The sequence below is a fragment of the Emydura macquarii genome, unplaced genomic scaffold, assembly GCF_026122565.2.
Source record: "Emydura macquarii macquarii isolate MOO-44397 ecotype Brisbane River unplaced genomic scaffold, CSIRO-AGI_Emac_v2 contig_2676, whole genome shotgun sequence".
Taxonomy (NCBI): Eukaryota; Metazoa; Chordata; order Testudines; family Chelidae; genus Emydura; species Emydura macquarii.
In genome coordinates, this window is record NW_027132813.1 from 39,222,003 (window position 1) to 39,244,531 (window position 22,529).

The 22,529-nt window shown below is 43.0% G+C and overlaps 1 protein-coding gene across 1 annotated transcript in view; it reads right to left on the reverse strand.

Annotated features, from left to right (window-relative positions):
- The window catches only part of SPRED2 (sprouty related EVH1 domain containing 2), a 90,310-nt gene extending 73,782 nt beyond the window's left edge, over nt 1-16,528 (reverse strand). The window contains exon 1 of the mRNA XM_067565263.1: nt 15,883-16,528. Coding sequence (XP_067421364.1) covers nt 15,883-15,929 — 47 coding nt within the window. The 5' untranslated portion in view covers nt 15,930-16,528. The remainder of the gene's footprint in view (nt 1-15,882) is intronic.
- Between the last annotated feature and the right edge of the window lie 6,001 nt (nt 16,529-22,529).

Genomic DNA, 22,529 nt, shown 5'->3' on the forward strand with positions numbered 1-22,529 from the left:
TTCAAGCTGGTAAGGGCGAGCCCCACAGTGTTTTTGGGGTTCGTTCAGTTACCTCCTGTGGTGGAGGTTCCTCCGTGGTCTCTCTTGGCTCTAAAACCACTGCTGACTTCCAGGTGGCTGCCCTGACTGGCAGGCTGATGCTTCATCCCTTCAGGCAAGGAGACAGTTAGCTTCTGCCTCTCCACCAGTCAGCCCTGACCTGCACCAGGCTCCCTTCTTTTATGCCCCCTCCAGGCCTGGAATTGGCTGCCGGTATAGCAAGGCAGGGCTAGGTGGGCCCAAAGGCTTTCTTTTACTCCTGCTGTGCTGGCACACTTTCTCCGCTTCATCACAATCATTACCACCACTGCAAGTTAGAGGAAAATTATTCAAAGGAGCCTAGGACTAAGTTCATCTTCGGTTGAAATGAGTAAGGAAAAGGAATGGGATCCTTCAGTCACGTTGAAGGGGACATTAGTAGCGTAGAAAGTTGAGGCACTTGTCCCCCTTCTCATCTCCAGTCATTGCACCAAGGTCTAGGATGGACAGCTATTCTTCATATTGTCACTAAACAAGTTTCCCAGCAAATTCACTTGCGACATGAGCAGGCTGCTGATGAGCTGTGTGCCCTGCAGTGCCATGGATTTATGTTGGATTCTGTACACTTGCCTACAGCTGCAGCCTTTCATGGAGGAACATGCTTGTCAAACAGACACACAGATAGGATGGCATCTAGCTGATTGTCTTAAATCCTCCAGCAAGGTTTATTCTCAAGATACGTTTGTGGGATTTCTATTTTAAGTTTATGGCTAGACCTCTGTGAAGAAAAGTACCCTCTTTCACAAAAGATTTTGCTATTTGAAATTTGGTTTCATTTAGGAATGAAAACCAAAGATTTAAAAGTTCTCTGTGAAAGGGGATGGATCTCTGGCCCCAGAGCAGTCTGTCTGGTGGGCTTTCTTAAAGCCTCATATCCTCAGGCCCTGCAGTATCCAGCCCCAAGGCACTCTGCCTGGCAAGCTATCCTGAAGATGCAGACACTAGAAGCCTAGGATCCACCAGTGGGCTGCTGAGGAAGTGAAAGAGCGACCTGGCAGGCATGAAACCAGTCATAGGTAATCCACGTCCCCGAGGTCGACAGAAGAATTCTTCCATTAACATGGTGCTTCTACACAGGGGATAGGTTGTCATTGCTCAAGGATGTGGATTTTTCACACCCCTAGGCAATGTAGCTGGGTAGACCCAACTCTTCAGTACAGACCAGGCCTAAGCATACAAATATTATTTAAGGTGAATTATTCCCTTTGAGAAACATACAGGATATTTTCTATTAACTACTCTGCACATCCAGGCAGTTTTACTGCAAGTATTTTATTCAGATACCAAGACTCTATTGCAGGTGTAATACTATTCTTTGTCCACACTGTCTCAGCCCAAACCAATAATATCCACATTAAATAAACTTTAACGGCACCTGTGTAATCAGGAAAATCAAGTAATCTAACAATTATATCACCAACATCATTAGAAAACTTTGTATGACATATGCAAACCAAGGATATTATTTTGTAGCAGTAACATCTAAGAAGCAAGCGTCTCCTATGTTCACTGCTAGTTTATAACAGTTTTTTGCCTGCTCAGATCAAATGCCCAAAGTTCTCTTTGAACTAAGTTAAAAAGCCACCTCTGAATAATGCTGCATGGATTCCAAGGCTCATATATTTTATTCTTCCCATCAAATGAAGATAGTGTACATAAAAAAATATAGCAATGAAATATTTATTGTGTTCTTTTCTGGCCTCATAGCAAGTTGGGATAAGCTGTTCCTCGAATAGCCTGATAAAGGTAGCCTGCACTTCCTTAGTGATACGAGTGCTCATGTGCACACAGGCAAAACACCAAGCCCACTAGAATAATTTTTTACTAAGTTATTGTTAAATATCGAATACTATTCAGACTAGGACACAAGATAGTATGCAACTGTACTACCCTTTTAAAGTTTTGAAATTTGGTATATTTGGCTAGCTTTATTCTCGAGTCGGAGAATAATCATGAACTGTTATGGAGCTACTGAAATTATTATTAGTTTAGCATCACATAGGTCTGTGTACAGACACACAAGGGAAAAAGCACATGAGATAAAAGCCATAGCCAAGATATTATAAATAGTAAATACTTTATGGATCTTAAGTTATCAATACACAATATATCTCTAAATTCACTACAGTTAACAACTTGGGGAAGATTCTTGAGTTAATGCTACTCACTGTTATTTTGAAAATGAATTACAAACTGTTAAATTAATAATCTTTTTCATCAACTTTTTAAAAAGGAAATGGTTACAATGTGTTTGACAGGTCTGCTGGTTTATGAACATTTCAGTTTGGTATATACAAGGTGTACTTATTTTCATATATGTACTTTTATCAGGCAATTTTGGGGGGAGGGGATGCATTAGATGTTTGTTTTTAGGCATTTACCGAAGGTGATTTACAACAAAATTTAAGTCTGGTTGTCCCAAATAAGGTCAAGGCATACAGGCTGGAAATTTCAGAGGCACCGAAGGGAGTTAGGCCCTTGCCTAATTTAACTCTTGTAGAAAGTTTGAAAATCCCAGGCATACTGATTTCTTTCACAGGTGCTCTAAACTTATGTACCACTAGCTCCAGCTTCAAGTAATGCCACAACTATCAAAAGCCCCACTGGAACCTGGCCCATTGATGGAGACTATTCCTTATTCCCCTCATTAGTTGTATATATTATTGAATACCAAAAAACTATTTAAAAGAGTTAAGGTTATAAGTGACCAAGCATTCAGAAATCTGGAAGTGTCAGAATTCAAGTTGCCCGTGTAACTTTTAACTCGGTACCCATGCCCACATACATTATAGCTATGTCTACACTGCAATAAAAAACCTGTGGCACCAAGTCTCAGAGCCTGGGTCAACTGATTTGGACTCATAGGGCCAAAAATAGCAATGAAGACATTTGGGCTTGGGCTGGGGCCTGGTATCTGAGACTCTGCAAAGGGGGGTTACAAAAGACAGCTTTTGTCGATGTGTGTCTGACTTTATTACCTTTGTATTTTTAAATCCTCTTTTTGAAAAAGAAATCCACCTAGAAGAATGAGAGTGATGATCTCTGGAAATGTTACGACTTATTAAATTTAAACTGTATGATGCAAATTCTATAAATACACGTTGAAGAACTTGTAAAAACATGAACTGACTTGACTAATGGTTCAGAAGTACCTGTTGAGGTCTACTATGTAATTTGTTTTTAGGAAGTATTTTTAAAAGGCACATCACCTATGTGATAAGATCTTGAGAGCCATTATAGTTTATATAAGTATATGGAAATATGTTAAAAAGAAACCAGTCTGGCAAACCCTCACTGGTGGACACTGTGTTTACAATGAGAATATTCCTATGACCTCCTGCAGGACTGGGTCCCCCGTGTGAATATTAGACTCCACTTAAAAAGATACTGCACATGTACAATATTGCAGGTCTCAGAAATACAGAGGCCTAGCCTGCAGACAATTAAGTAGTTCTGCTGAGGCATGGAACTACATGTTTAAGTAAAGTCACTCTCATGCATTAAGTGTTAGCAGGAGCTCTCGTTCTTTATTTACATGTATATCTTTAAGGGAAAAAGAAAGAATCATGATTTACAAAATTTCCTCACAACCACCACCACCACCCATTATTAAAATGGAAAGCATTTTAAAAGTCTATGTTACTTTTTGTCATTTAGACTATTAGCTTACTTTCTGCATTTCAATCAGCTGGAACAACAAAAATAGACTGGTCCTCATCACTTTTGTGAAGTCATTTTCTAATTAATTTAACTTTCAGGTTCTCATGCACAATATCACAATCTCTGGTTTGAAAACACGATGGGGAAAAGTTTATTTCTTCAAACCACCTGTTCCGATTGGATTTATTCCCCTGAAGGTTTTATTAATCTCCACTTTTGTAAAAGGTTACTTTTTACAAAACTTAAATTTTGAACTAAATTTGACTGACAGTATCTCTTATTTCCAAGTTAATTAAACCATTGATTTTATTTGGATTAATTATTTGACAACTTTCATTTTAAAACGAAGTTGATTTAAAACATTTGAATACAAGAGTATCAAAAGTACTCCTTACAAAAAGGACACACGCCAACATAATTTACTATCTTTACTCTCCCCGCCCTCCAGCCACCAATAAATAAATAAAGTAATTTTAATAGCCTATAAATGGGGAGGGGGAGGGTGAGAAATACAACCAGCCTGTTACCTTTTGTGCCAAGTTTCAATCAGGAGTGAATTATGATGGCAGAGTTATAAATCCTGAGAGAGAAACTTTCCACTACAATTTTTTAAGTATAAAAGCACCAGCATGCACCACTAAAAATATGAAATGCTTTTATACTGTTCAAACATGCAAGTACTTCTGCTTATCTATGACACTTTTAAAGTGTTGAATCCAAGGAGTTAAAAAAAATGGACACACACCATGATCTAGACCAGAGAAAAGAGCACAGGATCAGGCATCAAACCGCTAAGGTCTCAATCTGACTACCACTGACTCACTGGGTGGCCTTGGGCAAGTCATTTAGCTTCTCTACTTTAGCTTCCCTACATATAAGGCAGAGTTGGTAATACAACTGCAAGCCTGTTGTGGCAGTGTAGCTAATTACCTTAATTAAAGACGGTACCAAACTTTGAACATTTCAAGTTGTATATAATTTCCTTAAAATTAAATAAATGGTTTCATCAACTTCTTGTGCTCAAAGGATTAGATGATCTGTTTACACTCAGACATGCAGTCAAAAATCAGTCTATTTGTAAAGAGTTTGTAACAGCCCATGTAGAAGCCAGCCATACAGGAATGTTTGTATTTATGCTCTCATTAACCCTATGGATGCCTATTGGCTTCCTTCCACTGCACTATTTGGCTAACAATATGGGGAAAATAGTAACTTTGCTATATTTATAGCTGGTGCTTTAAAAAAAGCAGTTTTCAAGACCATGCGAGTTATCAGCTTTATTCCAGTGTTTCAGGCTGTCAATTCCCACTCCAAAGTCACTATGTAGCAGATAGTCCTGTTGCCAAAGGAGAGGGGGTGTGCAGGAGGAAATACATTGAGGGCCTGCCCCTGCTGCAACTTAATATTGGAGCATTAACCAATGGAGTCACAGCCTTAATTCATTTTTGTCTCAACCTGAGGCGAAACACACTCTTCTTTATGTGTTGTAACTTGAAGTATTAGTAATCTTATATCAGCTTTGGGGCATACCTTTCTGCTCATAAACCACATGAACAGGTAGATTATTTTCCGAGTGTTAAATGCAGGAGCACCAAGTTGTTAAGACATGTTAATGGAAAAATATATACTGAAAATATAGATGAATTAGCTTCCTGGCTTTGATTGAACATAGCACGTAATGTAGTCAGCTATGGAAGCACTGTGATAGGGCATTAAACATAGTCGATAGAGAACATTTGGTGTCACCCAAGAGAGTCCACTCTACAGATGCAGTTTGGCAGCACTTCAACTGCAAGAAACAATTCATTACTGATTTTTCACAATAGAGACAGCTCTGCCTGTTTGTTTCAGGGTACTGTTTAAAAGGAAGAAAATAAATACATACAAGGGGAATCCCTAGCAGAAGAGCCAATGGGTCGCCTTGTTGAGTTTGGGTGATCTTTTTAGAAATGCTTTTTCCACCAAGTGAGGACCAAAGCAAAAAGATACCATGTGACTCAGGGAGCTATATTCTTGTCTGGAGACTCTGGTTCCAAAAAAAAAAAAAAAAAAAAAAAAAAAAAAAAAAGCCAAACAAACCTTTAGGTCATAGGTGAAGTGACTGTTAGTGGTAACATCATAATCCTCAATGGGCATTAATCAAGATAATAAAACCATAGTTTAGTACAATTACAATTCTGAAGGCAAGAGAGGGACTAGACCGATGTTGCAGGCCATGACAGAGGGCAGTGGTTCAGCTGTTTGGGGAAGCACGAAAAGAGTTTCTGTAGCATTTGTGAGACTTCAGTGCCATCATTGGACTTTCATGAATTAAATTTATGATAAATTTTAAATATACTCCTTTTAATTAAACCAATATTGTCCCCACCATAGTAACTACTACACATACCTGTTTAAACAAGTATATTGGTAGTTAAATTAGTAAATATTATAAAACTACTGAGCAGGAAACTAACCTTGCTCCGCTACTAATAGTTTATTAAAGTGATCCAGCAATAGGGCTCCAAACAAGTGCAGGGGTCTGTACAAAGCAGCTTGCAGGATGGAGACCTTCACTTTCATATAGTACTTACTGATATGCAAAAGCTGCCATCATCTTTTGCACAAGACTCTGACTTCAGTGGAAACAACGAGAGTCCTGTAGCACCTGAAAGACTAACAAGTTTCTGCGGGCATAAGCTTTCGTGGGCTGCAGTCCACTTCGTCAGATGCAATTTGTTAGTCTTTCAGGTGCTACAGGGACTCTCGTTGTTTTTGCTGTATACAGACTAACACGGCTACCCCTCTGACTTCAGTGGGAATCCCTCATAAAGATCAATGGCAGGATCTGGCATCAGCAGACTCTACTTACGTTGCCCTAAAATAGCAAAAAAGGTGTCTGCTCTTGTTGAGAGAAGAACAGTGTTCCCAGAGAGAAACCGATACAGGAAAACGTAGTTCTAAAAAAAGTTTTGAAAGTTCTTTTAATATATATATATATAAAGTCTTAAAATAAAATCAGTTAGATTTATCTAGTATACAGCAAAGTGCACTATATGGCCTAAATTTGCCTTGATAGGTCCTAGGCCACAGATACTGCACAGCTTCACATGGGAAGAGGCTGCTCCTGACCAAGGTAACTTTTACCTCCGAAGGCCAAAAGCTTGACACTTTAGTGGTGACCTAAGCCTGCCTTCTTCACAAGTTAGTTTGACAACCCAACTGCCCTATGCAACCTAGCTTACACTAATGTCGGAGATAAAGGGGAAGCCAAGTAGTTTTGGCACCAAGCTGCGAATCACCCAGCTTGCTAAAATGAGGAAAGTTCTTTCCTGGCTAACAATGAATTAGACAGAGGTGGCTATGTAACTGGGCCACAAAGAATCCTCCCCTGGGTGTCAACTCCTGGACAGCGATTACCCAGAGTGAAAGAAGGGGGGTCTTTGGCCAAATATTCCCCTTAAAGTTACACTTGGAGAGATAATTGTTTTTTGGTTGTTTTTAAAGTTGTGGTTAAAGAAAGTCCAACCAGAAAGTTATATAAGCACAGATGAAATAGGCCAAAGGCTCACATGGATGTTAATGTGGCTGTTTGAGAGTTGGTTAAACCTCACGCAATAGGTGGCAACCTAGTTAAATAATGGCATGTATTTACAAACTTGAAAATGACTTTATAATACTATTTTGTGATGTAATTTACTTTTAAGGTGAAGCAACCAGTTTTATTGCATTAAATATCTGACATTCAAAAAAGGTATTTGGCTGGCATATGTAATGGAGTCATTACAAGATATTATTCTCCTCTATTGCCAGTCAAAACTGCAAGCAGAGTAATTTTGGGCAACATTCCTGCAAAAAAAAAAAAAAGGGGGGGGGGGGAAAGAAGAGGGATTCTGGAAACAGAAGAGGCAAGAAAACTAAGCAGTGATGGCAAGATTTCCCCTGGGAGGAGGACTGAGCAAGCAGGAAGTGACGGAACAGTAATATGGGGGAAGAGGTGTAAGAGAAGAACAATATAAGGAGGGGAATTTTTTTTTTAAAAGTGCAAAACAAAAAATGAAACTGGAAGAATGTCAGCCAAAAAGGAGACAGAAAATTCCGCCAAAAGAGAAAAATTCACTGTCCCTCTGCAGAGAGTGTATGAAGTGTTCATACTGCAGCCTGACCCACATTTTGTTTAACTTTGTTGGGGGAAAATTATCTCATTTTAATCCAGGAAGTATCTTTTTGTCTCTAAACTAAAAATTAGATTTAGCAAGGGTATATAGGTGAAGGGACAATACAGTCAGTACTCTGATAATTTAATGCAGTGCAATCCTTCCGGGTGGGGGGAAGAGGGTGAATAACAACATCTGGTATTGGAGTAGGTGACTCTGGGCTACCCATGTAGTATACATTAGCTCAAATATTTCTCTAAGGAAAACTTCTAGAAACGAAGTACAATTATGATGTTTGTAAATACAGCACATAAGCACTTAAGACTTACAGTAACACATTTATGTTACATTACACAGAAACTTTTGAAAAATTAACAATACTTTGTAAATTTTAGCCAATCATTTGTTTTATATTAGAACAGTCCCACCCTGGAAAGATAGGCTGTAGGTGAATATCATTTATGCTGTTGTAGTGCCCAAAGCCGCAGTCAGGATTGGGACCTCACTGAACTAGGCATTGTTTACACTCTCAGGAAAAGAGAGCCCTTTCCCCAAAGAACTTACATTCTAAAAGACATAACAGAGATGAAGAGTACGGAGAAAAAGGCTGAAGAAAGTAAATTTATCAAGATGATATCCGGCACAAATCTTAGAGCTTGTCTGTACGGGGAAATCCTCCAGCAAAGCTACAGTGGAAGAATTATTCTGAAATAAAGTCACTTTCATTCCAGAATACAGTGTCCACACAGGCAGTTAAACCAGTATAGCTACAGCAGAATACCTATAATTATTGCACTATAACTATGCTAGTGAATTTCACCATGTACACAAGCCCTTACAGCCTTTCTTTCTTAAATGGGGGTGGAAATTAGTTAAAAGCAAACAAATGTAAAGGGAAAAGGAAGGGGAAGAAGAAAGGAGAGAAAAGGAGGAAAAGGGCATGGAAGACAGGGACAATGAGGAAGAAAGCAGAGGTATCAAGGGAGAAAAGCAAGAGGAGTCTGAGGCAAAAGAATTGGCATAAAAATATGTGCCCCAAGATCATGTTGTAAGAAACTGACATCACAGACTAAGGGTTTGGAATATGCCCCACTACCCTGAGCTCCTAATAAGGGTGAGAAGGGCCTTCACTCCTAGTGGCTGGTTCTGCTACTGGGAGCTCCTCCTCTTCTTTTTCATAGGCCTTAAGACTGAGGAAAGGTCGCAGCCCTAGCTGAGACAATACCCCCTCTTCAGTCCCAGCTGTGCAGTTTATATTTGTTGGAGATTAAATTTTCAGTCCATTTCAGTCTATCTGGTAAAGGAAATAAAGTGCAAAGACTCTCCTTATACTCTTATTTGCTAGATTTCAATCATAAATATTTAATAGCAGTCCAGCGATGCAAGACTTGCAGAGAAAACTAAGAGCATTAGCCATCCATTCTCACCTCAACTAAATGGATACCTGGCCAACATCAGGTTGGCTAGAAATTCATTCATAATTCCATACATTCTACTAAATGAAACAGATATAGACTCACATCAGAGCCTATTACCAGGACACTTTAAATACACAAACTGACTAGTCTGTTCAGCAAACAGGTTACGTGTCAAAGACTCCACCGGCACCTGTAGTTTCTGATTGTGTAGTTTTGTTTATCAGTTCTTTTGCTATTGGTGCACCCACAATGTAAACTCGTATTCACGTAAATTTCAGTTTCTCATATAAAGGCATTTTTCTGCTCTTTAACAAACACCGCACAATCCACTGCAGTCAGCAGGAGCTGCGCACCTCTTCTTGGGCGGAATCTGGTCCCAAGATACACGGATATATAGGGTACAGTCTTGCAAGGCTGCAAGTGTTCTTAATTCCTTGACTTCAGTGGAAGTGGAGTGCGCCCAGAATATGGCAGGCCTGACCCATGTTTTATACCATTCACATCGTATTTGTCCTAAATGGCAATGGTTCCTCTGCAAAGATAAAAGGTATTCAACTGCCTGAAGACTCCTCTCCCAGGTTTTACCCAACTGGAGGATAATTTCCTTTCCTCCAGCACAGTGAGACACGAGTAGAGTTAATTTAATAAACTTGACGCTGTGTGTCAGGAAGCAGAGGAATTGGATGGCTCAAGGGATTTATATTGGTATTCAGTTGCCTTTTTTCTCAATGTCACTGATTCTAACATGGTTCAGTCCGAGTGACTAAAAGTGAATGCTGTCTAATGGTGGTTTGCTGGCCTAACAAACAAATGTATGGTTTAAATCCAGATCTTAGAGACTGACAATGAAAACATCCCACTACACTGGATACTCTTGTTTGCAGTGTCAGGATTTAATAAACCTGTAGAGGAAATTAACCTTTCAGCCCTAAGTGGCTGTTGTACCAGGTCAAGAATGAGGCACATTGCAGGGCAGGGTGAGGAAGCTTCCACTGTCACTGCCTGGGCTGCATCTGTTTTATAGGTAACAGACAACCTCTACTTCCAGGGCTGTCAATCTGGCACCTTCCATAAGAACCACACTTGCCCAGAAACACCACCACCACCAAAAAAAAAAAAAGTTTAAAAAGGTTAAAAAGGATGTATGGACTAAAAAAAAATTTTTTTTAACCTGAAGTCAAATTATTCACTTTACCTATTCACTTCACTATTCACTTCAGTTTTCCAAAACCTGAACTTGCTCGTCTATAAGTTGAGCTTGTCTGAAATTAAGAGTGAAGTGCTAGCTCTGGTGAGACATTCAATGCGACTCTACCAGTTCTGTTCCTCCCCTGTTGTTTTGGCCTCTTTTTCCTTTGCCTTTCTCACTTGACCACGTGCCACATACTGTCCCCAAAAACCTTTCAGGTTGTACTATAAATAAATAAACAAACAAACAAACCTACAAGTCTCTTTAAAGCCCAGGCCCTGGAATAGACGGTGATAGATTCCGTTCTCTTATCTGATTAAGATCTTCCCTTGAAAATAGTGAGTTCTCAATGTAATTGAATACAAGAGCTAGTTACTTCTATTTTTTTTAAGTAATGCATAAACCTCAGAAATAATCATATTAAATTTTTAGTTCCAAAAGTAAATGGTTACATTTTGGTAAGCCTGCATTTTCTGTCCCAAGAGCAAGCAATGATGTCATGACACACAGTATGACCAGTGCCTTCCTGCACAGCTCATAGTCATGACCAAAAAAAAAAAAAAGTAACCAGTTGTTTATTACATCTAGGAGAAAGCAGTCAGTAATGTGCAATAGACAAAGTTACTCTGAAAATAAGACAAGTGTAATTCCAATGGGCAACCATAAAGCTTGACTATGTTCAGTATTCACAGTAAGCATAGTGGTGATTTATTGCTCTTATTTTCAATGGTGTGTGGGTTTTGGGATCAGTATTTCTGACACAATAAAACCAGATGCAAAACAGATCAATACAAAGTTAACACTTCACTTTAAATTGTTATTTGAAACTGTTCAAGAGGATCGCTAGTCATATTTGCAAAGTTTGGGATGTGTCGCTACTGTTCCTAGGACCAAATTTCTGCAAGTTCAGTGCACCACAGCATAATTGCTGCAGACTTTCATAAAGCAACTCTGACACTTCTGATCAGAATCACAAACTATTTGCTCCCCAGCCAACTTAGTGCCATAGATAAGTGACAGGTGCCTGGAGGAGGAGCTAAAAGTCATTTATTTGTGAATGAGAGTAGGGTTTAATGTTCTATACTTTCACACCTTTAGTTAATTTATCTTAACTTTCCTGAGTGTCCCCATGTAGACAAGCTCTGAGACTAATTTCATTATCTTGACACAGAACAACAAACAATGCTACACACAAATACTTCCTCATTTTCTGACCTTTTTCATTTAATTACTTCCTGTGACTTCTTCTGGCACTGGGTATGCATCATGCTGAATGAAAGCAGCATTAAATATAATTGAATCTTTTTGTACATGCAGATTCTGATGAAATCTTATATTCGTCCCACTCATACCTGTAAACACAACACCAGCAACATGCATTTAGGATTTGGGTTGCATTGTCACCTACCTACCCATTTCTTGAAAATAAATTTACATCTGTACTAGACGTAAAATCCACTAACCCATATCTTCAGTTGTATAGACAGTTACAGTGTAATGGCCTAGAGGAACATGGCGTTTAACCTTTTTTTATGTCTCCATAGCTTCAACTCACTCAACACTACATCTTAATTATATTTAAGTTTTATTAAATATTTGTAGGCCCATTAACACCAACAAGGATTAGAAGTACTGTGGTGATATGAGGGTGGAGCAAGGAATGGGGACAGAAAAAGCCCCAGAAGCAGAAAGAGGCACTATGCAATGACAAATGCACTTTCAGATATTGATCTTAATGTTGCAAACACTCATTTTGGATATACAAATGGTTACAGAGTTGATCCAAAATTTGCTCAGTTCAATATACTAAAACAAGACAAAAATTTTAAATGATCTTGAAGAGGGTTGTTTAGAATTCATCTCAACAGTGACCATTTTTGTAATCTAATTGTGACATTTAGACTGCGTTGAACTCAGTGAAACTAGAATAACTAAGCAAATTAGAGCCAAATATCTAGGGTAAAAAGCAGTTTATTACCATTGTTCTGAGAGCTTGAGAAAATGTATCAGAGTACTGGTTCTTACTTCTTTTTACTGAAATGAAAAACAACGTACAAGTCACTACTTCAGCAAGACTGTCCATCAATTTAGTATAGAAGGTGAAGAATAATTTATAAAGAAAATTAGAGAGGATATTTAGGCAAGCCATAATGTAACTGCCTGAGTTGTACTGCAGCATGCCATGTTTCATCAGAACAAACAGTATTACTCTTACAACTAGTTGTTCAGAATGTTTAATGACCACAATTGGTCAGGACCTCCGTTTTACATTTGACCTGAAATACAGCACCTCCAACAGTCATGATGACAATTAGCACTATACTGGAAATTGGTTCAATGGTTACTCAGAGTAAAGAGCGCTGCCCACTGAGTCACCAGCACCACTTCCTGTCACCCTGTGATATTCTTGTAAATCACCCATTTAAGTAATGGCCAGAGCCAGCTTTGCTTAGTTAAATAGTGAAGATCACAGGGCAAACTACCTCCCTCCCCCCCAAATAAAGTAGTCATGAGTTAGTTTCCTTTAAAAGCGTGACAGAAACACAAGTAGAAGCAGTGGATCAGTTAAAGGGAAAAATGATTCCAAAACAAATAACTGTGAACCACTGAAAATCAAAGCATCAGATTTCTGAACAGAACTGTCTCAATATTCTATTATGCTGTTTTAAACCAACATCCACCCTTGCAGCAACCCCCAAATGTACTTAGAATACCCTCTCTCCTAATACCATAAAAGGTACAATGCATAACCGCTAACCACCTTAATCCATTGTAAACCAAAATGTTAATTTCTCCACTACAGATATGCTGCTGTACTGAGACATGGCCTTGTAGGCTGGAAAGTGTGACAACCGTTTCTGTAATAATAATAAAAAGCCACCCTAGTTTGTTTGTTTTAAATCTATCTTTATTGGTGGAGAAACAGCCCATAGGATAAACTGGACTCTTATTTGGAAGAATTGCCCTTCTGTGCTAGACTTCAAAATAATTTATTATTAGTCTAGCCAATAAAATCACAATTTCAAAATCTACACATATATTTTACAGCCTCTTCATGGAGAAGTGCCAAAAATATAATCCCTCTTAACACCTGGGTTGAAGTCAAAAGCTGTTTCCTTCATCACCCTTTCTGTAGCAAACTGATTTAGTGTTGGTTCGATTTTTACTTATAGTTATAACACAGAACACTCCACTGAACTACCATTTTTATTGTAAATGGGAGTAAAGCTGCACATTTTTTACAATGTTTTAAAATCCCTGAGAGCAGGAGTCATTGAAAGTATGGGTTTAATGCCAAGTACTGGACTATGTACCCATTTTATATGCTGCAACTAATTTTTCTGTCTGTCAAACCCAAAAAAAAGATAGTCAGAAACAATGTTTTGCTGAGTACATCTATTAAATATGTTTCTGTAATATTGTGGTAACATTTTTGTTAATTTTATATGTGAAAACAGTCCTCTCAATAATTTTGAAAAAAATGCAAACATGGCATCTCCAGCATTTACTTTTAAAAGATTTTTTGTGGGTAGTAATCTATTTCTTATTTGCAAATATTATTAACAACTGAAAGGCGTAACTGGACAACGTTTACAAGAAAAAAGCATTACAATATTAGAGGACTTCAGCTCTTTTTACTCTATTGATACTGAAACAGAAATGTCCGAGTTGCATATTATTTTATTGCATTCAGTGCATTTTATTGGTGGCTAATCCCATATTTTACCGTAGGAAGGTTACATACCTAGGACCTGGTCCTGCAAACTCTAAAACACATGCGCTTTATGTGAAGTTACATATGAATGTAAGTGACTGCAGAATCAGAGCCATTATTATAACTGACCCAATGGAATATTCGAAGAAATTATACCACAATTACTTTTTTCTTCAACCATGTCAAATCAAGGTTTCTGTGCAAAATGTGAGGGCATGGTTCTGAAAAACTCATTCCTAGATATGCATACAAAGACTGTAAGCCGCAGAGCAGAGGCAGAGGGCAGTGTACTTTTAACAGGCATTTCCCCAGACCATTCACTTCTATGCAGTGTTATTTTATGGCTTGATATTTAACCTTTTATTTACGTTTACGATCGTTCCTTGCATACGATGGGCTACGTTCACCATATGCAATAGGTACATGGCGGGTGGAAACCACCTAGTCAAGTGGGGCTGGATGGGTACCCGCTTTCCTGCAGAACGCCGCTTCACACAAGCCAACATGCAGGAGGAACGAACGGCTCTTCCGAACGTGTCTGTCGGTCGCCACCCAGATTAGGGGGCAACAGTAACAATATCCTTCCCACGTCTGCGAGATTACACCTTCGACATCGACCGCCCCTGGCCTGTGCTGCAAAACTGAGTCACTTCCCCTTCCCCGGAGCGCATGGAGGAGGAGGAGGAGAAGGAGAAGGAGGCGGTGGTGGTTCGGGGCCCACGAGCACTTTTTAGAGGGAGAGTTTCCCAGCGAGGCAGGGTGGGTCTCTCCCCGCCAGCCCCCTCCTGGGAGCAGCCGCGCACCAGGCGTGAATGGGGCAGGCTGAAGGTTACCGGATTTATGAATGCCAGGGTCATGTGACAATAACGGGACCGGCTCTATTCACAAACAGCCGCCGCCGGCCCACGGGGCAGGGAGAGGCGAGCTCTGCCCGCAGTCAACCGCGCAGGAAACCCGCGCCTCGGGGGAGGGCCGAGCCCCAGCCGCCCTCAGGCCGGGGCAGGCTCCGCGCCAGCGCCCCGCAGCTCCCCGCCGCCCTGCTCGCGCGGGGCCACCAGCGGGACCTTCCACCCCGCCGCGGCTCCTGGGTCTCCGGGGCAGCCAGCCCCGCCGGGCCGCCCCGCCAGCAGCCGCGCCGGGCCCTCGCCTCCAGTGAAATCCCCGCCCGGGTTGTTGTTGTTGTTGGTTTTTTTTTTTTTTATGAATGAAAATGTGGTATGCAAATGAGGGCGATTCAAGAAAAAGAAATGGCGGATGTGTGAGGGCTGCAGCGCGCACACCCCGGAGGGGGGAGGGGAGGGGACTGGGGCTGGAGGCACTGGGGCCGCCGGGAGCCAGGCTAGGAGAGCCAGGAGCAGCAGAGCCTAGGGACAGGGAGGGAAACGGGGACCCACCGTTAGCGGGACCGTGCATGTGGCCCAGGCACAAACAACGCACTGGCCCCCCCCAACAAAGGCTGCAAAGCCGCCCACCGTGCACCCAGCAGGGGCCCAGGCTGCAACAAGCGGGGGCACGGGCTGGGCATGGCTGCAGGGAGCAGGTGGCACGCACCACCCCCGCTGCCCCGGCCGGGGGCCAACCCGCAACCCCTCCACGCACAAGTGCCACAACTTCGCCCCCCTTCCCCCCTTTGCAGTGCAGACGTTCCTCCGCCTCCCCCCAGGTGTTTCTGGCCCCGACACTTACTCGTCCGGGTGGATTTCCTCGGTCATTTTCTCCCCCTCTAGGCTCATCCCCCACCGCGAGCAGCCGGGCTGCGCCTCCGCATCTTCCCGGGCTTCACATTGCGGGGGAGGCCGCCTGGCTGCGGGCGGGGGCGCTGGGCCTGGCTCGGGGCGGGGGGCGCTGGCCCGGTCAGCGGGCGGCGGCACGAGGAGGAGCAGCGGCAGCAGCAGCAGCAGCGCCCGGGTGCAGCCAGCGGCCCCGCGCGCGCCCCATCCCCGCCTCAAGTCACTCCATGTCCGAGCCGCCCCGCCGCCGACGGCAGCAGGAGGAAGCTGGGCGGAAGCGATGACGTGATCGGGCAGCCCCGCTGCTGCCAAAGCCGCCGCCGCCGCCGCGCAGAAGCCTCCAGTCCCGCCGGCCCGAGCGCGGGGTCGCTGGAGCCCGAGCGAGCCTCCCAGCCGGGAGGGGAGGAGACGCGTCTGCGAAGTAGGGAGTGGGACCTCCCCCCTGCCTGCCTCCTCCTTCTTCCTTCCCAATCCCCGGCCGCCCGGGCCCAGGCCCCAGCCGCGCTCGGCGTGCACGGGGCGGCGCTGCGCCAGTCCCCCGTAACCCCGGCCGGGGCCGGGCCCCTCCTCTCCTCTCCTGCTACGTGAGACCCCCCTCCTCCTTCCCGCGTAATTCCGGCTGGGCCCCTCCGTGCTGCATGGGATGGGATCCCCCTGTAACTCGAGCTGGCTGTACTGTATGGGCTCCCCTCCGGTAACCCCAGCCCTCTGTTCTGCATGGGATCCCCCAGATAAACCCAGTGCTCAGTACTGCATTGCATCCCCGGTTATAAGCCCGCTGCCCAGCCCCTCAGTACTGCATGGGATCCCAAGATAACTCTAGCCCATAAATAGTGCATAGGATTCCACATACAATTGCAGCCCCTCAGTAATGCATGAGATCCTTTACATAATTCTAGCCCCTCCGTAATGTATCAGATCCCCAGATAACCCCTCCCCTTCAGTACTGCATCAGATCCCCAGGTAACCCCAGCTCCTCACTAAGCCTTCTGGTCTGCCATATGACCTCAGCCATTCAATAGAGGTTTTGCCCCCCTATATAATCCCATCTGTCTGAAAAAATGCATTTACTTCTGTATAATTCCAGCCTCTTAAATAATGCATCTAATACCCCATATAACCCAACACCACAGTATAACTCTGGCCCCCTCAGTAATGCAACTCTTCCTATAAACCCCAATCCTTTCAATAATGCATCTGATGCCTCATAAAACCCAAGACTCCAGAAATGCATCTCCCCCATATAACCGCAGTTATGTCTCAAAAATGCATCTGCCTTCATATAACCCCATCCCCTTCAATAATGTGTTTGATACTCTACATAATCCAAGCCCCAGAATGCATCTGTTCCTTATAAACTCTATTCCCTGGAGCCTCAGGCCCTACTCTTATTTTAACTGCCCCCCTGCAACACACATCCTTAGGGTCTTTGCAGGAATTTCTTCCACACCCATGTGTTTCAAAGCAGCTAAAAGGTGCCCCCTTTGTTTTCCTTTCCCAAATGCACCTACTTGTAGCTGCCAGATATGAATGGGGGGGAGGGGAGGCTCTGGCTCCGGCTCCTGCCCCGCCCAACACAAAGGCCATTCATGCAAACAGAGCTGGAGCAGCAGTTCTGTCCTCAGTTCACCCCCTTGTGCTCAGGGACTGCAACATGTGCTATAGCTCCAGGCAGCTAGCTGCACGCAGGCTGGGACACACTGGTAAGTGGTGGTGTGGGAGATAAAGGATTTTTTCCTCTTCACTTTCTTTGCTTCTAGAGTTGTAAATCAAATCCCTTCATGTTAGTTTCATGCATTTGATTTGCTTTTGCATGTTTCACTGATCTTCATCTTGTTTTCTGTTTGCCCTAATTTCATTTCACATGGAGCTCTTTCCGACTGTGGTGCCAGGTGGCTTGGTAGAGTTCAACACATTCTCCCCCAAGCAGCGTCGTGCTTTATAATAATATTAATACTTGGCACTTGTCTTCACACAAGTCTGTAAGCTGCATGGAATGATATTGGCATTGTAAAATAATGAACAATAATGTTATATATCCATATCATTTCCATACTTTCAGCACTATATAAATATAGCACCTTATTACAGTAGACATCCTATTTGCGGATTGAGGAGTTCATAAAATCATAAAGTTCATAAAACTGAATATTTCAAAATGACAGTAAGTGTGCTGCACAAGTTCCAGTGCATCACTTTCTTCCTGTCCTTCAAACCATTGCAAAATGATTTCCAATGCACTGAAGGCATCAGAATGTGAGGGATATCAATTTCTTCATCATCACCACTTTTGGTCTGTATTTTGTTTCTTTTTGTTTGGAAAAATAGTTCATATAACTCAGGGGTTTTCAACCTTTTTAAAGACTGTACCCCTACAGTCTCAGGTTTCACCTGAAGTACCCCTTAATGGTTTTCCTGCCTTGCTCCAGTGGCATATCCTGGGTCTCCGGAACCTGGGGGCCAAGCCTGCATTTGCCCACCTAGGCCACACGCGCCCCCACCCTCCAGGTCTCACGCGTCACCCCCCCACCCCCATGCAGGGCAGGAGGGGTCCCCAGATCCCACAAGATGGCACCACCCCCCCAGCTGCCCTGGGGACGGAGGGGTCTGTATTGTGTGTGGGGGAACATGCTGCTTACCTCTGCTGCCCCCTGCACTTACCTGCTGCTTTGCTCCCGGCTCTGGCTGGGCTCTGCTGCCCCCCTGCATACTTATCTACCCCCTCCCTCCCCCCATACTTATCTGCTCCTGTCTCCCCCTGCATTTACCTACCGTGCAGCGCCCGGCTCTCCCGCTGTGGCCCCTCAGCCTGGCACTGGCTCGGATGAGATGACCTCACCCCTGACTGGGGGGTGTGGTGGGGGGGGGAAGCACTGGTGCAGCCCTTCACAACGCGCAGCAGGGACAAGGGGTGCAGGAGGCTCCCAGCTGCATGTTGTGAGGGGCTGGCCCGGCGGCCCCCTCGCAGGCCAGTGCCCGGGGACCTGGCCCCCTCAGTACGCGACCTCTAGCCCGGTCCGACATGCAGCCGGGAGGCAGGCTCAGCTGCCCACCTCCCACTGGGTCTGAAGTGGGGCCCCCAAAGCGTGGGGCCTGGGGTAGTTGCCCTGATTTTCTTGCATACCCCCTACGATACTCTGAAGTATCCCCAGGGGTACAAGTAACCCCGGTTGAGAATCTCTGATATAACTGGTTGTTCGTAAGATTGTTGTTTGTAAAATTGAAGTTCTACTGTATTTCCAAGGGTCTCAAAGCACTTTACAAAATTGGCATAGGTGAAAACAAAAGCCTGTACTGTAAAAGCTAAACTAGACACAAACACAATGTACTATAATGGCTCCTCCAAGGTTTCCAGTAAGTTTAGCTTAACTTTTAATTGAAGAAACTTGTTCATACATCTAATCAGACAGCAACAAAGAGATATCTCATTTTTTGTTCAGTCTCTCCTTTCACTGTTACTTGTTTTATAACTCACTGTAGTGTAATAATTGTAAAGCACCTTTCCCAAAAGTTTATGTTAAAAAGATTCTTACAGAGGGAAACAAGTCATGATTACTGTATACTTTAAAGTGCACAGTATGAATGTTGATTATCATGAAATACTTGAGGCCACTGCTGCAGACAGTTGCTACCAGGTATGGTGCTTACTACTATGAATATAGTCCTATTGGTTTCAATGGGACTACTCATGGTAGTAGGCATTATACCTGGTAAGTGTCTGAAGGATAAGGCTCATAGGAAGGATGTATTATTCTCTAGTTCACTGGCACCATGTGTTATATTATTGTTCCAATATGCACTAAGAGTTCTTAGTACCATGCATGGCACAAAATAGGTCCATTATACCATAGATCTCTGTGATCTTGAATGAAATACCAAGACTGTGGCTAACCTTGTGTACCTTGTGTGCATGGAGGGGATTGTGTAACCTTGTGTACCTTGTGTGCATGGAGGGGATTGTGTAACCTTGTGTACCTTGTGTGCATGGAGGGGATTAAAGGGATGTAAGGCGCCCCCTCTCTCCTCTGCACTGGCAAACTGCATCACAGGTTACACTCTTGGGGGAGACCAGCCTCTCTGGAACTGCTACTCTGGAACTGCCACGTGAGTGGGCAGGGTCTGTATTGCTCCCCCATCTCTTCAGCACACCAGCCAGCATAGCTAGCCCGTGAAGAGGGGAGCCTTCTGCCACAGGAATAAATAGAGTTGGTGGCAGATTACCTGGAGGAAGGGAGGAACCAGGGGCTGATATGTAACTCTCTGAACCACAGTAAATATACACTGCCCCTTACTCAGGACCTGGGGTAATCTCCAAGTCAAGTTTTAAATTATTGACTAGATTTAACTACCCCTCCCATCAGGGGTTTCTTAAAGTAAAGAAATAACCAGTTATTTAACAAAAGTGTTGGCTTTAGCTGTGTTTACACCAATACCCTGATTTCCAAACAGGAAAGGGGCTGATGAATGTCTGGGGTAGGACTTGTCAGATTTTCAGCTGCTAGCATATAGGCCTCAACTCCATTATCCCACAGGAACCAGCTTTATGGAGACTGAAGGTGTGATGCCCAGACTCTCAGTTGTTGCTAGGAGCTGCAGCTGAATGCCTTGAGGGCCTGCAAGGTAATGCATGACTGAGAGAGAGAAGCTGTACGTAAAGAGGAGTTGCTTTTCCAGAGCCAGAAAGGCGAGAGAGAGGAGGATGGCCCTTACCCACTGGCAGGTGCTGCTTCCTTTCTCTAACAGAAGTTGGTATGGGCAGACTACTCCCCAACTCCTCTCACCTGGCAACCTTCCTTCTCTCCTTCCTGTAGAAGAGGAGTTGTTGAGCGCTGGATGCTCTTGTTAGAGATGAGGGCCAAAAGAGTGGGTCCTATGTTCCCATAAAATCCCTCTCAAGTCATGGCCAAGGAAGCAACTTGCCCATCTTAGAAGCAAAGAGTCATTTCTATGAACCGTTTTAATTCTGTTGCTTCTTGGCCCATGCGGTTAGCCAGCCAATATTCAGGTCCTTGCCAGGTTAGGAGGACAAATTGATGAGAGTCAGGTATTTCTTTGATGCAATCCTGTTTATTTACAACGAATCTACACAAAGTCTTGTTTCGCTGAACACAGTAGGAATGAACAACAGGAGGCAGGAATCCATGCCTGTTTTCCAGCCTGTCCTGTGCCCCAAGGAGCTCTCTGCTTCCTCTCAAGGGCATGATATCAATGCTTTTCTCACTGTCTGCTTGCTTTCTCCTAGCTTTTTGCTTCTTACAGACATACATAGCTACTGGATTTTCAATTAGCCCCAGAGAAACGCCTCTGCCCACATAACTCTTCTTCTGATTGGCTTTTGCAGGTGGTCCCTTGGGTGATGGCTATTGATTCATCTTTCTTCCTCAATAAATAAGATTAATTGCTTCTTACTGTACATTTATCCTGGATTAAAGGTGGCTAATGCACGCATCAGCCTCCGTAAGATCTGAGCTATATATCAAAGATGTATCTTCTGGTAGCCTCCGGACTGTACCAATGCAGGTCAGCTAGATTGTTCTTACTCTGTGGGCACTGACAAAAATGGTATTCTTTATGTGCAGATGATTATGTGCAAGTACATTGCGAAATCATTTCCTAGTTCTGAAAAGACAGAAAGAATGTCATTTCCAGTTTGCCCCTAACAAGTGAAAACCCAATAAGTATAAGTATGTATGAGGGCAAACACATCAGCAGTAGTAGAAACTGATTTTTGGAAAATAAGATTTGATTCGTATAGTCGAATGACCATTACAAAAGGTAATCATGAAAAACCAAATTCCACCATAATTAATTAGTATTGGGGGAGGGGGAAATTTCTGTCCTGTCTCAGCTTTATTTCCAAGAAGGTCATCTTTGCCTTCTCTTCTATGGAAACTCCTCATCTGCAGAGTCTACTTATTCTAAGTTGGAAATACCCCTTTTCAGCAGAGACACTGAGCTTAATTTTAAAGGGATGTCAGATCAGTCTTCAGATTTGGGTAACTGTATGTGGAAATCGTGGCACGTACATGTCTAACTACTTGATTGTGCATGCAGATCTAAATGGCGTAATTTGTGCCAACAGCTATTTGCAGGCTCAGAATTAGAAGCCGTTTTTTGAAAAATTGGCTCATTAGGCACTCCACAACCTCTCTTTCCCACAGGCAGAAGTTGATTAAATTTAAAATGTCTATTTCAAGTCTTGCTTACACCAGTTTTGTGTTGGTTTAAGTCAACTTATTTCAGTTCCTTTATAGTGGTGCAAGTGAGCTCAGAATCAGATAATATTGTCTAATACCTGAAAAGGAACAGAATTTGAGATACTGTAGAAATCATTGGCTTTGTTTTGTCAGTTCACCACATTGTAGAAGTTAAAATTACTTTGTCATCATTTTTTTCATAGTGCTGACTTTTGTTTTTGCTCTCTGTTATGTGTTAATATCACCTAATATGCTGGAAAACAAACTTACTTTCTTATAGGTCCTTGTCCTATATGTAAAGCACTTTCTCCCCTGTGTTTACAAAGACCATTACATTCTATTACACCTTTTCATGCCAAAATGTCTTTGTACAGAAAAAGCACTGATGATGTCAGCAGAATACTGA